Here is a 16,749-nt window from a genome sequence, read left to right on the forward strand (position 1 = left end):
CCACACATCTTTTAAATCCCTTCAGGGATGGTGACCCCACCACTGCCCTGGACAGCTCTCTTACCCTTTCAGTGAAGAACTTTTCCCAAATATCCAACCTAAGCCTAAACCTCCCCTATACAACTTGAAGTCTCCTGTCCTGTTGCTTGTTATTTGGGAGAGGAGAATGACCTCCACCTGGCTACAGCCTCCTTTCAGGGAAATCCAGGACAGCAACTCATGCCAAGGCTTCCCTTGGGACCCAGCAGGATAATCTCTGGCTGGATGCTCCCAGGAGGACCTGCTGCAGGACAAGCTGCTCTGACCCCTCTGGCCACAGCTGGCTGTCACAGAGACCAGAGCTGATTTTTGGCAGCAAGGGAAATCCAGGACAGCAACTTGTGCCAAGGCTTCCCTTGGGACACAGCAGGATAATCTCTGGCTGGATGCTCCCAGGAGGACCTGCTGCAGGACAAGCTGCTCTGACCCCTCTGGCCACAGCTGGCTGTCACAGAGACCAGAGCTGATTTTTGGCAGCTGTTAATCCCTCCTGACTCACAGTGGTATGTGCTGTACCCACAGATGTTCTCACTGTTCCACTGTCTGTGGAATTACTCAATTTCTATGGCCAGAATTACCAGGAGCACTTTCTCCAGACTGCCCCAGTTAAAGGCTTTTTGCCCAGGGCATCAGTCCACAGCATCCTCAGCCAAAACCTTCAGGCCTTGGTGTTTCCCTTTGAAGCCACGTCAGGGTTAACGCGGCAGCGGCATTCAACATCAGAACAAGTTTTTCCCACAAACAAGCACAGAGGGACAGAGCTGGTTTGTGTCACGTCCAGATGAGTCATTCCCTCTGAGCCTTGGTCCTGCACCTGAGCAGTGGTGCCCTGGGCACCTGCAAGGCAACCCCGTGCTTCTCAGGTGACACCCAAATTGTGGGGAGCAGCCCTGGGGCACAGGCCTCGTGCACTCCGTGTGCTGAACGCAGCACTGACACAGGGCAAGCACCACTAGATCTGCTTCTGTGGCATCTCCTGAACTTCTCCATCTCCTGCTGCCCAGAGACCTTTTGCAAGAAATGATTGAGAAACACGCAGAGGAAGTTCACAAGCGCAGAGGCACCATCTCATCATCTCTCGCCAACCCACTGCACGTGGATGTGACGCAGGCAGGGACCAGGCTGGCACCCCCAGCCAGCAACCACACAGACCCCCAGCCCTTCCATGTACCCAGGGGGCCACAACACCAACTACTGGCTCCACCAAAGTGGGCAAACAAAGCTCACTAGCGGGCAGCACTCAGCACAGCCAGGGACACGTCCCATGTGTGGCCACAGGAGCAGGAAGCCAGGGCCACCCCCACCACACACTCTGTGCCCTATGATGAGCGAGTTACTCACTGCTCCCCTCTGCAAAAGCAACTTCTGTGGAGTGGTTACCCCCATGAGGGTCCCCTGCACTGGGTAGAACTGCCTGCACCGCCCCACACAGCCCAACCTGAGCGAGCCCAGCACCTCCTCCTCATCCTCCCTCTCTCCATCTGCCCATCTCCCCATCAGGCACGTGGTGTGCAGAGGGAGAGAAGTGCCTGCTTTGGGGCCCCAGAGCTGACCCCAACACCAAAGAGCGTCAGGGTGGGCACTGTTCAACCCCAAAGTTCATTTCTTGGTTGCAGTGAAGCATCCACAGAAGCACTGGGAGCTGAGCGTGGCTGGGTGCCCTGCCTGTGGCTGGCTGCCATGCCTGGTGTGCAGCAAGGGCTCCCCACTACCTTGGCACAAGGGTCCTGCCTTGCTGGAACCGCAGGGATTTATCCCTGCAAGCAGCAGGGATCTCTCCCAGGGTCCAGATTTGCAGCTGAAAGTGGATGGTGTGTATGCATTCCACAGCTCTCATTCCCTCCTCACCGGGGCAGCAGCGTGCCTGCCTCCCCTGCCCAGGGATTAGCAGGCACAGAGCACGCCGTCTTCCAGGCATAGGATGCAAGGTGCTTTCCTGCTTTCCTGACCGTACTGCTCCCAGAGGATCGAGGGGAAAAGGGCTTCACGCTGCCGGCAGCGCCGCCTGCCCAGAGGCTTCACTGCTCCTGACACCGTGAGGCTCCAGGCAGCCCCTCGGATAGGACTGAAATGGGGCTTTGGGGTATTTTTCCACGTGTTCTGCTCTGTTACCTCAGAGACCCTCACCCAGCTCTGCTCAGATCACCCTGTTCAGGGATTTCTGATCTCTGACACACAAGCTCCAGCCACCATCCACTGCAGGAACACCCCAACAAGGACCAGCTCGTCCCTCCTGGCTCAGAAAAGGGACTCCCAGCCAGACCCGGCTTCTCCACTTCCTGCTGCATCCATCACCCCACACCAGGACCAACCTGACCCCTTCCTGCTCAGAATGACCCCAATCCCCTGCAGCAGCGCAGAGCAATGCCCCCACCCCTCCACCCCAAACGGGAAAACACAAAGGGGAAGTTGGCAGAAAACCCAGAATACACTAGTCAGAAAATGCAAAGTTTCCACCAAAGCTTCTTTCCTCTTTCTCCCTGAACACAGCTTCTCCTCACACGCAGCTCATGCCTTTCCTTCCCCTTTTGAGGTGCTCACCCAGTGGGAGTGAGAGCCAGCCAAGCTCCCTCCCAGCAGCTCACGATGTGCTCGAGCACCAGGAGTGGGATGTTGGGAGGCTGCAGGCCACAAAAACATGGGACACCACAATTTCTCACTGTTTCCCTGCTTCTCCCCTGCTGCCTGATGACACTTTTTTCCTTAGACTTGGATTTCAATCCACCAGGAACTGGAACACGATCCTCTTGCCCCCAAGATCATGGGGAATTTAGGTGCTCTGACCCTGTAATCTGTTCTATCCTACACTCCAGAATTAGCCAAGGGTTTTAGAGCCCTGAAAAGCATCACCTGACAGTTCCCACGTAGGTGGGAGCACCCTTGCAGTGCAGACCCAGAGCACTTCCAGCCCAGAGCAGAGGCAGGAGCACGATCTAGCAGAGCCTGCCTCCTTCCCGTTATTCAGTTTAATTTGGGAGCAAAATAATCCCAGCTCTTGCTGCACTGCAAGTTTTCCACGTCGGTGACACATTTTTTTCTATATTCCACCTTTTGAAGTATTTGATATTGAACAGATTGCAAGAGGCTGGGGTTTAATTCAGGAGAGGCTGCTTGGATGCTTCCTGGTAAAAATAGATTTTTTTCCTCTGAAGGAGCTGGGTGAGGAGCTCCGGGATGGCTGCGTGCTCCAGAAACGACGTGCAGCTGGTCACCGGCATCCGAAGCCCCACAGCCACTCACTGAAGGAGCAGGCCAATGGGCAAGGGAACCCCAAAATAATCCTGCTGGAATTTCACCTGCAGCAGGGCTGCTAGGGGCGGAAACTAACAGGTGCTGCCTATAAAAGGCCTGGAATCTGCTGCTCAGGGAAGGCAAGGAGAGCCCTGGGGACAGCGGCTGAGCCCTGAGCAGACCCCAGGGCGCTCGGGGAGGGTTGCACTGAAGGCTGTGTTTCACATCCGTGACATCAGAGGAAGCCTCAGCTCACACGCAGCCACCATTTCCAAGCTCCCCTCCTCCAGCATCAGCAGAAATTCATCCCAAGAGCCAGAGCCCCAGCAGGAAACTGAATTCCCCTTTGGAAGAGGCTCTGTGAAGCACAGCTGAAGCCCTCTGTGGAGACAGGCCGGCGTGGAAGGGCTCTGCAGGGCACAGTTTCTCAATGGGGTTTTGCTGTTTGGCTTCCCACATCTCGCTGCCTTTGCCCCACAGGAAGGTCTCCTCCAGGACCCTTCCTTTCCCCCTTCACTTCTGCAGAAGCTGTCAGAACAGCCGGCAGTGGGAGCCTGGGCCAACTCTGCTGGAGTTCAGCTTAGTTTGAGCCACGGCCCAGGAGGGATTCGCCATATGGAAAAAAAAGACGTGCACATTTGCACCTAAAATCAGGGATGCAAACCACTTCAAAACCCCAGGGTGGTTTTTTTCCCATGGCTGGCTCAAAGAAATGGGGTTCTTACTCCAAGACCACATTTAATTAAGTTCAGGAGGTTTGCTGGAGCTATTCTTTCACGCAGGAAATCGCAGTGGCTCACTGGGAAGCCGCGCTCACCGCCAAAGCCTTCTTGGCTCTCAGCAGCCAGAGTTTTCAGTTTGGGGCCAGCACTTCTCAGTTGTGATCAGGCGACTCAAAGCAAGGAGCGCTGTGCTGAAAGCATTTGCTTTCTACCCAAGTTTGCATCCAACTCTTTGCCCAAGCAAAGCTTTGATGGCAACTATTTCAATGGGCTTGGGAGAATGTGGGTTTCCCCCGCGGAACCTGGGCTGGGCTGTTTGTAGTGGGATCTGCCTGGAAGGGATGGGGTTGGAATTGAGCAAAAAGCTCAGCACGAGATGCTCCTGAAGGATGCATCGTTATTGCTGCAGGTTTGCCTCAAAAACCCCGTCCCTCCCTTGGCAGGGAGAGCGATTCCTTCGAAACCACCCAAAACGAAACACCCTAAAAAGGAAACATCCTTGAAAGCAGCAGTCACCACAGGGCTTCGTTCCTGGTGGGATGAGAGACTTCCCGCTGCCGGCAAGGGAAACAGCCAAGAGTGGCACGCTTTGACTGGTCCTTTGCTGTGTCCCCCAGCTTTTATAAAGGACTGGTGGAGCCATGAGCCCGTGGGAGGTCTGGGGCACCCTGAGCCTGAGGCGACACAGGACTACACAACACAGGGTGCCTAGAGGTGTTGCAATTCCACCGCTCCAGTGCCCAACGGTTGAGTAGAGAGAGAGCCCACAGTGGGGCAAAGCAGGAGGGCAGCAAGAAAAACAAGTTCTTGGCAGAGAAGACAGGCAGCCCTCACCAAAGCCTCCCCATGCCTCCTCCGCTGCCACCTCCAAGTGGGAATTCGGGCTGCCGGCTGAGTTTTGCCTCACCCATAGCTGGCAGGGGGTGCTCGCAAATGGGTGGGAACAGCATGCCTCTTCATGCCCCCGCCGAATTCCCTGCCTCGCTGGGAAAGGGCACGTCTGCCTGCCTGCCTGCAAGTTCGGTTCGGGAAGAACGGCCGGGCAAGGGCCCCGCGGGAGCCCCTCGGCCACCGCCGCTCTCTAGGTCACCGCAGCAAAGGTCAAAGCAACCGTGCGCGGAGAGGCGGCGTCATGTCGGTACCGGAGGGGTGCGGGAGCGGGGAGAGGATCGGGGAAAACGGGAACAGGGCAGGGAGACGAGGGGGGGACAGGGCAGGGGAGAGGAGCAGGGCGGGAAAAGGGGCGAAACAGGGCAGAGCAGGGAGAGGAGCTGTGTGAGAGGGAAAGGTGGAAAACAGGACAGGGTGGAAAAAAAGGGGGAAAACAGAGCAAGAGGAGAGGAGCAGCGTGAGAAAGGGGAGGGCAGAGCAGGGCAGCAGGGTGGGAGGGAAAGGGGGAATAGGGGAAGGAAAGGAGCAGGAAAGCAGGCAGAAGCCGTGGCTTACCGGGCAGGGCGAGCAGCAGCAGGCACGGCAATGCCCAGGCGGTGCGGCCGGGATCCCGGGGATGCGGCTCCATCGGTGCGGGGAGCGGAGCCCGCGGCTTCACAGCGCGGCCCCGAGCCCGGCTCGGCGGCTGCGTTTGATAAATAAGACAAATTAAAAAAAAAAAAAAAAAAAAAAAGGCAGCAAGAAGCGCAGAACTGCAGCTGGCGAAGGAAATCGCTGGTCTCAGCCCCAAAATGAGGAAGGAGGCCGGGCTCCCCCCTTTCTCCCCCCGCGGCGGGCGGGCAGCGCACACGCACGCACCGACACGGACCCGCGGCCCCGCCGCCGCCCGTGGGCACCGGAGCGGGCTCGGGGCCGCTGTCGGGGCCGCGGCGGGGTGCCGCGCGGAGCCGCCTCCCCCCCGCCGCCGCGCCGCCTCCGTTGCCGTGGTACCGGGGAGGGACGGAGCCGGCCCCGGCTTCCAGACCCCCTCCGGCTCCCAGCAGCCCCGGTTCAGCGCCGCTCCCCCCGTTAGCGGGGGCGAAGCCAGCCCCGCCCGCCCCGGGGCAGAGTCCGCCGGTCAGCCCGGTGTGCGGCTGCCTTAAGGTGGGCTGGGAGGGGACCCCCGGGAGCGCCGCCAGGAGCCCCGCCGTGCCCGGTCCGTGTCGGCCGGGGCAGAGGGAGGCGGCTCCATGGCCCAGGGATGGCGGCTGGGGGTCCCCTCGCTCGCCGCGGCTGCCGGTGCAGGCAGCCCTTCGGCACAACACACAGCCCTGCGTGCCCGAGCTGGGATTGGGGTGCGGGGGGTCCAGCCTTCGGGTCCTGAACACCCGGGACCAGCCGGGGGCACAGGCACACACAGCACACGGCCCTGGGGTCCCAAGTGCCCTCCCCAGGGATCACGCAGCTGTGAAGCCGCGGCAGAGGCACGGGTGGTGTTCTGCCGGTGCCACAGGGACAGGTCAGCTTGGCACACGGGGCTCAGGGCCAGGAGGGGACACTGGCGCAGCACAGCCGGGCACAGGGTGGATGGGGAGGGAGAGGAAATTCCTGCGCAGCACGCTGGGATAATGGGGACATCCCCGTGATGTCCCCTCCGCGGGAGCCTGCAGCAGGGAGAAGCGAGAGTCTGAGGACAAGGAGCTGTAATGGTAGGCAGGGCTGAGGAAGAGGGGGTCGGGGCGTCAGCATCCATGGGATTCGTGTCCCTGCGCCGCCCTCCTTCTCCCTGACACAAAGCCCTTCCCAGGGGATTCGCAAGGACACATTCTCCACTGCCTGCACCTGTCACAGCTTCTCGCACAGCCCAGGGGCACTTCAGCCAGGCCGGGCCAGGTACCTGCGATGCCAGGTGCAGTGCTGGCAGCTCCCTAGCACCACCCCACTGTCCCCTCTGCCCTCCCAGGGATGGGGTGGGCACTGCAGAGCAGCAGCTCCCACCCACCCAGCATCACTGCAGCACGGATCCCACACTGGGCCGGGTCCCCGAGGACAGCCCTGGGTGCCATACTGGAGGACCCGCTGCCAGCTCCCCCTCCTCCCCTCCCTCCCCAGGCAGCCGCCAGGGCTGTCGGTTTTATTTAGAGCCTCGCACAAACACAGCCGAGATATCTGAAGTGACTTGGCACCATCAATCTGCGCACGGCGTCCGCCCGCGCATCCCCGGCCCCGCCAGCCTCCCCCTCAGCCCCAGCTACGCCCATGGGGCACATCCAGCCTTAATTTAGCACTGCTGGCACCAGGAACAGCTTCCCAGGCTCCTGCACCCACCTCCCTCTGCAATCCCCTGGCAGCTGGAGGCTCAAAGGTTGTGGCCAGTACTGCTCCCACTGGAAAAACTTTGTGGCCAGCAGCACTGGTCCTGGAAAGCTCAGTACAGCCATCACTTCCCTTCACAGAGCTGGCCAGAGGGGCCAGCGAGGAGCAGGGGTCCAGAGGAGCCCTTGGATTTGGCCTTTTGCACACAGCAATAATTTCTTTCCACAGGGATGGGACACAGGGACACATCACTATGAGAGTCCACAGGCACCTCACAGGAGGAAGCAAAGGTGCTGAGCTCTGCTCTCTGGTGACCAGCGATAAGACTCGAGGGAACTGCATGAAGCTCTGTCAGGGAAGTTTGAGGTTGGTATTAGGAAAAGGTTATTCTACAAGAGGGTGTTTGGGTGCTGGAACAGGATCCCCAGGGCACTGGTCACAGCCCCAAGCCTGCCAGAGCTCAAAAATCATTTGGACAATGCTCTTGTCCCCCCGCGGGGTGCGATTCTTGGGGTGTTCTGTGCCAGGACAGGAGCTGGACTCAATGATCCTTGTGGGTCACTGTCAGCTCTGGATATTCCACGGGATTAGCAGTGGTTTGTGGAAACCCTGCAGCTGCACCACCATGGGCAGTGCATCCCACCCAGCCCAGGTCCAGGAGCAGAGACCCTCGGGGCCAGTGGGTGCCCAGCAGGAGGGCAAATGCCAGGGACACACTGCAGCCATTCACAGCCACCTATCCTGGTTATTTTTACGTGGAAGCACAGATCCTGGAGGCCTGGCTGGCTTCAGCCTGTCTGGGGTGTTCTGCTCGGTGTTGAAGGTTCAGACAACCTGTTCTGAGGCGATTACAGAGCAGAGCCAGCCCGCACACAAGCAGCAGCCACGGCAGAGCACTGGGGAAGGGAAGTTAGAGCTCAAAAAAAGCTCTGCAGGAGAAGGTACCGCGCAGAGCAGATGGTGCGGCGCGAGCTTCCCGGGAAGAGCTGCTATTGCTCCCCATTAGGAAGCATATGGGCAGGCTCAGCTGCCTCCCCTCCTACCCATGGCCCTTCAGCATCACAGGGGCCCTGCTCCAACACGAGAGGTTTGGAGGATTCACCCTGGCAGGGCAGCCCTTGCCCTGCTCTGGGCAGGGAACCAGGGGGAGAGGAGCATTTGGCTCCTTGTGCGCCTGAGACAGAGGGACAACGCAAAATTTGGGAGTGCAACTCTGCCATCATCATCATCATCCTTCTGTGCAGAACACCCACGGTGAGCAGGAGGCTGCAGCAGTGCTTGGCAGGGCGGGCAGTGCTGCCAGGCTCTCTGTGCTGCCAGCGGGCACCCAGGCTGCGCTCGCTCTGCAGCATCTCCATGCCTCAGCTCAAAAGCCCTGCTCTGGCAGGGAGGATTCCAGAGCTCGGCTCTCCCTGGCCCCACGAGCTGGGCAGCAGCCAGCATGGGGACAGGGCAGTGTTTCTGGAAAGCTCTTCAATAACAAGTTGGTTTTCACAGCTTTGAGGCGCAGTGAGGAACTCACATCACGCTGTTTGGGGAAGGCACGGGCTCTGTGTGGCAGGGGTCTGCTCCCCTTCCCTATTCCCAGCCAGCACCACAGGCTCAATGTCCTTTTTGCATTCCCTTGTCCCCAGCTGGGCAGCTCTGCAGGATCTGCTCCCTCCCTGGGAGAAGGTGGGGGACCCATCCACACACAGGGACCCCCAGCCAGAGCAGCAGCACCCCATCTCTTGTCAGAGCCTGGCAGCATCCAGTGGGAACAATTAGAGCCGTGCCTGAGCGATCCCAGTGGAAAGTCCTGCAGCACTGGTTTTGCCCAGACTGCTCTTTCATGCCTTAATCAGCTGCCTGTCTGATCCTCTCCCAGCCCTGACTGCCCCCGGGAGCAGCGGAGGCTCCCCTGGCTGGAGGGGATTCACAGGGATGGAGCTGGGAGAGGTTCCAGTCTGTGCCCTGCAGGGCCAGTCCTGGGCCTGCTAACGAATCCCATCTCACTGAGGGAGGTGACTGCAGTCTTTCTCTGCCTGGGACTTGGTCCCTCCTGGTCCCCTCTCCAGCAATGGGATGGCACAGTGGGCAAAGTACCAATAGCCTGAGTGGGCACCTCACACCTGGGCACAGCAGCTGTCCCAAGACACTCAGTCCACCCTTCAAAATCCAAACTAGCTTAGGGATACAAAAAAAACCCACCAAGTTTGGACATCAGCCTGAAAATACCCCAAATTCAGCATCCAGAGGTGCTCTTTTGGGGCTGTGGGCACAGAGCCATGCCCAAGCACCAGCAAGCAGCCAGCACTTATGGGAGCACTCCACAATAATGACTCAATGATCCTAAAGGTCTTTTCCAGCCTCAAAGATTCCTTGATAAACCAAAAATCACAGTGCCTCAGGGACTCACCACCCTGGGGAAACTCAAAGCCATCCTGGCCCAGTCCCAGCCACCAACACCTCCCAGCCCAGCCCCCCGAGAGGTGCTACTTTCACAGCTCACCACAATAAAACACCCTGTGGGACCACATCAGAGCACCAGGCCCACACAAGGTCTGTTCTGGCACCCACAAGCCAGTGCAGCCTCCATACACCTTCATGTTCTCCCCATCCATCTTTAAAAACAAATTCCAAGACCCCTCCAGCTCAAGATCCCGTTGGATACATCCTACAGCCTCCCCCCACCCCTCAGGCTTCAGTCAGCACCCAGAGAGGGCTCTCAGCTGGGAGAGAAACACAAATGTCTCCTGAAGCAGGGAGCACCAATTACACTGCTGATATTTAGGGCTTCCAGCTCAACAAATGGAGCTGCAGCTTCATTAGGTACCTTGCCAATTTAATCCGAGACATGCAGTACAGGGGAAGCTTAAATTAGTTTATCTCATGTTAACTTATAACAAGCAATATGTTAATGTGGGCATGGCTTTCATGGACTGTGACCCAGGGAAGGGGCACCCCAGCCCTCTGAAAGTAGATTTAAGAAGCTGGGGTATGTAGCCTACCTGTCTCCTCATATTCCTGTCATAACATCCACCACCATAAACACCTGCACTGGGGAAGGGGATGCACCACATCTCCCCCTTATATGGGAGAGACCCTAGAGAGGGTGATGAGCTGCAGGGGTCTCGTTAAGGCTGTGATTGCCAGGGGAAGGGTGGGCTGGGCTGGGCTGGGCTGTGGATGGGTGCACTGTGAGCAGCCTGTGCATAGGGTTGCTCCTCACCCCATGAGGGGGCTCATGGGAATTACTGTAATTGTTTAGCCAAGCTTTTATTGGGAGATTTAGGAGTTACAGCTGAGTTATTTCAGCTCTCAGGTGTTTGTTATGGCTCTGGGGTGCAGTTGGTGAGGGGGATGAGTGGGTGGAGGTGAGATGCTCCCTGGCATGGGGCATTTTCTGAGGAGGCCCCTCTGTGCACACTGCCCAGACCCCCTGTTCCTGCCCCCTCCTTAGGGAGCGGGGCTTCAAATCACAGCCCACTTAATTTTAGTGTCCCTCTGCTGCTGAATTAATCCCCAGCACTGCCAGGATCAGCTGGCTCTGAAATGGCTTTCAGGGAGGATGGGGCAGGGATACAGCTCTGCCTGCCCAGCTGGGCTTTGCTGGGTTGGAGGGATGCTCTGGGTGCCTCGTGGCACTCACACTCTGTCACCCTGGGCTTCAGCAGTGGCAGTGGTGTCAGACCACCAGAACATCCACCACCTACCCAGCAAGAAGGGAAATGCACAGGCTGCAGCAGGGACTGTATCCACAGGGCAGCTGAGCCATCCCGGGGCCGGGCCGTGCTCCCAGGCTGCTGGCACCCGGCAGTGGTGCCCTGGGGGTGCCCTGGGTGTGCAGTGGTGCCCTGGGGGTGCTGCAGACCCGGTGAATTGGCCGGGCTTCCTTAATGCAGCCACGCTCACACTCTGGGGGAATTCCTCACGCTGTGTCAGAGCAGGAAAGGTGGTTTATATCCTGTGCCTGGCCTGGAAACGGCCCTGGCTGACCTGAAGTGAGGGGTTTTAGGGTAAAACTGCTGACAGGCTGGGAAAACACAGTGGCAGTGTGGGCTGGGAAGGACAGGGCTGGCAGCGCTGGCGCCTGTGCCCGCTGAGGTGCTGCGAGCTGGCAGGGCTGTGCTGACCTTTGCTGGCAAACAGGATCCTGCCCCTTGCCCCAGAGAAGGCTTTGCTCTCTGCTGTGGGTCTGCAACACGTGCACAGCCCCGGGACTAGGCTGCACAGGAAGGGCTGCAGTGACCATCCCTGGAAGTGTTCAAAAAACGTGGATGTGGCACCTGGGGCATGGGGGGCTTGGCAGTGTGGGGGAATGGCTGGACTCAATGGTCTTAGGGGGCTGTTCCAACCTTAACTGGTGACAGGGACAGGGCACAAGAGAGACCCTGCTCGGGGCAGCTCAGCAGGGTCACAGGGTGGTCCCAGTCCTGCCCCCTTAGTGCCAGTGGTTGTGAAACTGGGGGAGGTCTGTGCTGTCTGTGTGGGGCACGACTGGGCTCACCACAGCTCTGATGGGCTCCAGAGCCACAGGGAGCCTTGGTGCCCACCCTGGGACCCTGCCCCAACCCAGGAGCAGGAGTTCTGTGGAGGAGGAAGCGGCAGGGACAGGGGGGAGGGCAGGCAGGGTGCAGGCAGAGCGCTCCAGCCATGCAGGGACATTTCAGAGCCGGGTGTTAATCATTGATGGGCTGTTTGAACTAAAGCCTCCCTCCCCGCTCTGGAGGGGGAAGTTGTGCATTGTGCTGGCTCCTGGGGATGTGATGGCAGTGCCAACACCCAGATCCCCCAGCACGCAGCCAGCCCCACGGGGCAATGCTGGAGAGGACCTTGATCTCCCCTTGGTGGAACCACCAGGACCGCGGTGGAGCTCGGCCGAGGGAAGAGCGATACCATCTCAGTTTCTAATGCCAGCTGTTGGGGGTTTTTTTCTGCATCCTCTCCAAGTTCTTTGTTGATTGCAAATCGTTATCGTGAAAGCTCATCCGAGGCTGCAGCAGCAGATAACTGTGCTGTGCTGCCGGCCGGCGGCTGGAGCTCACCGAGGCTGCTCCGCCTGAGCGTCCTGCGGCAGCTGCGGCTGGAAATAAAACTGCTAACGTGGGGGATTGATCGTGTTCAGCCAGCTCAGCCCATTGCTTCCTGCTTGGCAGAGCCCTTGCTGTGAAGTGCTGAAATCCAGGCTCAGAGGTGGGATTTGTGCTGTGGAACCTGGCGTGTGGGCATGGCCCGAGGGATGCCCCGTGGAGGGCTGAGACACGGCACGGCAGGGGCAGGGGACCTGGCAGGACCCCGTGTCACTCTTTACTGCAAAGGAAGGTGGTGTGTCCAGCAGTGGGGGCTTCATGGGTCATTTGTGAAAGTGCTGGATCCAATGTCCCACGGTGGGAATGGCACAACTGCTGGGATGCAGGGGGGCTGCACCCCTGAAACAGCCAGCCCTTGGAAGAGGATGCTGACCAGCCCTCAGGGCCATCCCCAGCCCTCCTGCCAGGCTCTCCCTGTGTCACTGTCCCCATGTTGCCCCCATAGCAGCCCCAAGGCTCAGCAGCCACATTCTGGACCTGTTGGCTCTTTATTTTGGCCCTGTTGAGACTCAACGCTCTCATCTCTGTGGGGCTGGGATTATTCTGGCCCTGCTGCTGGAGGCTGGGTGGAGAAAAATGCTTCTCTGTGGGGTTTCTGTTGGTCTGTCCTTTTTTTTTTTTTTCTTCTTCTTTTTTTTTTTTAGGTTTCTGTTGGTCTGTCCTTTCTTTTTTTCTTCTTCATTTTTTTTTTTTTTTAATTGAAAGGCAGCAAAGTTCTGGAGGATTATTTCTGGTCGGCAGGATCCACCACGCTCCCAGTGACTGCATCGCTCCAAGGGGCTGGCTCTGATAAGAAGCTGCAAATCCGAGCTGCCAAGTGCTGCCATCCCGCTGGAGCCTTGGAGGGGGATCAGGGATTTAGAGGGTCTGTGTGCTGTCTAACAGGTTTAGAAAATATTGCCTGGGATTATCCACTCGCGGCGTGACCAGAGACCTCTGAGCCGCGGCTGATCTTTGCTGAGGGGGGTCCCGTGTGCTGAAATCTGATCTGTTCGTGTTCCCTCGTGTGCACACGCGTGGATGTGCAGCAGCGGCGGCTCTGGGGCGAGCTGGAGCTGTGAATGGGGCTGGTGGCCCCCGGCACGGCGGGGGCTGAGTCGTGTCCGACCCTCCGTGGCTGCCAGCCCCGCGCTGGGTCTGGGGTGCCAGAGGGGTGCTGCAGCCTTGGCTGTGCTGCAATCCCGTAAGGGCAGCTCCTGACCGCCAGCGTTAATGATATCCACCCAATTAGCCCAGCCTAGCCCCAAGGATTAGCGGATGGAATCATCATCCCAAGGCGTAAGCAGTTAACGCTGCTAATTAGGCATGGCGTGAATGCCAGCCACAAAGCGCGGCGGCCGTGGGCAAGGGGTGATGCCCACCCAGCCGGGCTCCGGGAGACGGGAGCTGTTTACGGAGAATTCGCCGGGCTCGGGGATCCGTTATTTTTACACGTTGCCATAGCTACTGATACCATTATAAAATTAAGCCCGAACCATGTGGAAGGAACGGATCTGTCAGGAGGAATTATTTTCGGGAGCGCCTTGTGGGTCCGAGCCCAGCGGGTGACGGGGGTCCCGCGGGGGTGATGGGGTGATGCGGGCAGCTGCATCCTGCCCCGGGCACGTCGCTGCAGCGAGGCGCCGGGCAGGCTGCGGGGCTCCGGGATCGCCGGGAGCCACCGGCGCCAGCACAGCCCCTCCGGGCTGGCAGCGCCGCTGGGCACGTCCAGGGCGAACAAAAGCCCGCTGAGAGGGAGCTTTCAGGCCGTGCTGTGCTCCCTCCCGCAGCGCCTGCTTTCCCCCTTCTCCTGCCTCGCTCAATATTTTTCCCTTTCCCTGCACTCCTCTGCAGAGGGACACTTTTGTGCCGGGCTCGGGGCAGCCAGCGCGGGGGCCACGGCCAAGCACAGCCGTGCTTTAAGGAGCAGGGAGCACCAGGGACCCCACAACATCCTGCCCTCGGGACAGGGACCTCCCTAAGGATTTTCCCTACCCTGAGCTCTTCTCGCTGCATAAAACCACCTGGAGCATCCCCACGGCTCACTTCAGGCTCTGCAATCTACATGGGGATGGTGGGAGGACCAGGAGCACACCAAGATCCAGCAGGAAGAGCCCCGGAGCTCCAGTGCAGGCAGGGCCCCTCTCCCAGCCGCTCTGGGACCCTCACTCGGGCACTGGCAGGCACTGCAGCTTGAGCTGCCCTCCCCGGCTCCAGGGTGATTGTCTTTGAGCAGTGTCCCGTCCAACTCTGAAAGCACAATGTGAGTCTTTCTTAAGCGCTGGATGTTCCTGCTTGTCCCATGGCCCTGAAACCCCTCTTTAATCACTGCCAGAGCCTTGGCCTCACGGTGTGCTGCAGTGTGGGACAGCACGGGCCAGAGCAGTGCTGGGCACAAAGGATGTGCGTGACACTTTTCAATTTCACTGCTTACCCCCTCCCTTGTGGTTGAAGAGATGAGGAATGGTCCTAGGGCAGCCCCACATCCACTCCACACCCCTTCAGCTCCAGGGATTTAATGAAAATTATTCCAGGTTGGCCAGAGAGGTTCCCAGCAGCAATAACTGCAATAGCACAACCTCCTGCTGGACACAGAGAAAAGCAGCATCCTCAAACACCTTCAGCTCTTCCCAACTAAAAGCCCTGCTCTGCAGCCTGGGGGTCCCAGTTTGCTTAGTGGGCAGTGCCTGGGAGCCCATCTCCTCCCTGAACATCCCGAGTGACCCAGTGCCATGGGGTGGCTGCCCTGTACCCCAGCTGTCACTGGGGCTGTGCCTGGGGGGCTGGAGAGACCCCCTGTGCTGGGCAGAGCCCTCGCTCTATCAGGAGGGGACAAGGCTGGCAGTGAGGCTGTGACACAGAAACTGTTCCTATGACAACCCCAAACCCCAGACCTGTTTATCCCCTTTGGTGAAAATCCACAACAACCGTAAAAACAGGGAATAAGATTCAATAGTAAGACCTGAAATAAATCAGAACCAGTGTAAAGCATGTCACTGTTCTACTCTGGCTTCGTTCCTGTCCAAGGAAAAGCCTGAGAAACACGGAGCTGCAAAGGGGTGAGCTAACAGATTTGGAACTGGAGGGAGCAGATTCCAACTGTGCAGCATCCCAGGACTTCTCCCTCCTGTTGTCTCTTCTGGCAGGGACCTGGCCCAGGCCAGCCAGCAGGCACAAACAGGACCCATGAGGCATTTTTGGGGACAATCAAAGTGTCACCAAGACCCTCTCACTCCCTCCAACCCCCTCAAAGCTCCCAGCTGCTCCTCCAGCTTCTCCTGCTGCGTCCTGCTGGCACAATGTCCCCGTGGCTTTGCCTGGTCCCCTTGGTCTCATGGGGTCCCCAAATCATCACTGGATGCCTGTGGCATCATGAGGGCTCTGTGGGGTCCCTGTGGCATCAGATGCTCTCAGGCCTGTTCTGTTTGGGTGGTGCTGACGTGCAAAGGGACTGGCCTGTCTCTCCCTGGTGACTTGTGGGCACCACGGTCTGATGGCAGCTAGGGCAGGGTTGGGGGCAGGGATGGGGACAGAGCAGGGGCACAAAGGTGTCTTGGGTAGAGACAGCCACAAACCAGGCCCTTGGCTGGTGCTGCTGCCCTGTCAGACCCTGGAGGAGACCAGCTGGAGCAATGCCTGCTCCTGGAGACACAATATCCCCTGGCACCCACCCCTGTGACAGACACTGCCACTGTGGGGTGCCTCTGCTTGTCATCGCTGAGCCAGAGCACCCCAGGGCAGGGCACGGGGCATTTATCCCTGTCTGTCCCTTCTTCTCCTTGCCCAGCCCTGGCATGGGCACAGCTCAGCACTGTCCCGTTCCCCGCGGGTGCCGCCAGCCCTGTGCTGTCCCCGGGACACAGAGGAGACCCCGCACCCCCTTTCAGCAGCCCGCACTGGCACCCCGCTCCTCCCGGGCGTTATCGAAGCACGGCCCCCTCCCCTCGCTGCCGGGCCAGCCCCTCCCAGCGCCGCTCTCCGGGCAATCGCTCCGGGATGTCTGGGGAGGCTCCTGCTCCCCTCGGCCCCTGCACAGCCCTCGCTTCCCACTGCATCCCCGGCACAGCACGGAACAGCACAGCGTGGTGCAGACTGTGGCACACAGCATGGCACACAGCGTGGCACACAGCATGGCACACACCAGAGCGCAGCACACACCACGGCACACAGTATAGCACACACTACAGCACACACCAGGGCTCACACCATGGCACACACCGTGGCACACACCACTGCCTGGCAAGCCCTGCCAGCCCTTGGCACCTCCCGGAGATGTTTCCCACCCCCTGGCATCAGGAGTGGGTCAGATGCCAGAGCAGCCCCTGAGCATCCCCTGGCTGCCCAGACTCCCATCGCAGTGCAGCCCAGACCAGCCTCCCCAGCCCTTTTCCTTGGCCTTGCCATTGCATGAGGCCCTGGCACCAGGCTCACACACCATGCTGAGGAGCAGCCAAGGCAAACCTGGCATGGCACCGCCCCAGAGTGTCCATGCACAGGGACACAGCCCAAAGCCTGCTTGA

The 16,749-nt window shown here is 59.2% G+C and overlaps 1 protein-coding gene across 2 annotated transcripts; it reads left to right on the top strand.

The window, feature by feature from the left end:
• The first annotated feature begins 4,812 nt into the window (after positions 1-4,812).
• Positions 4,813-13,716, top strand: LOC120507162. 2 transcript variants are annotated; one of them, XR_005628691.1, is made up of 3 exons: positions 5,021-5,130; positions 7,407-7,544; positions 12,956-13,716. XR_005628691.1 is itself a non-coding variant. In XM_039719501.1 (2 exons), the coding sequence occupies exons 1-2, from the start codon at positions 4,839-4,841 to the stop codon at positions 8,182-8,184; spliced, it is 1,032 nt and encodes a 343-aa protein (XP_039575435.1). In that variant the 5' UTR covers positions 4,813-4,838; the 3' UTR covers positions 8,185-10,161. The 2 variants fall into 2 exon arrangements, 1 of the variants encoding a protein (XP_039575435.1); XM_039719501.1 differs by lacking the exon at positions 12,956-13,716 and having other exon boundaries at positions 4,813-5,092; positions 7,407-10,161.
• Positions 13,717-16,749: the final 3,033 nt, after the last annotated feature.

This window comes from Passer montanus, unplaced genomic scaffold (genome assembly GCF_014805655.1).
Source record: "Passer montanus isolate IOZ18808 unplaced genomic scaffold, ASM1480565v1 scaffold41, whole genome shotgun sequence".
NCBI classification, from domain to species: domain Eukaryota; kingdom Metazoa; phylum Chordata; class Aves; order Passeriformes; family Passeridae; genus Passer; species Passer montanus.

Excerpts from the sequence above, each read along its gene's own strand:
- LOC120507162 (XM_039719501.1), top strand. The coding sequence starts at position 4,839 with ATGCCTCCTCCGCTGCCACCTCCAAGTGGGAATTCGGGCTGCCGGCTG. Across the intron at positions 5,093-7,406 it reads TCTAGGTCACCGCAGCAAAG|GGATGGGACACAGGGACACA; the intron begins GTCAAAGCAACC and ends TTCTTTCCACAG.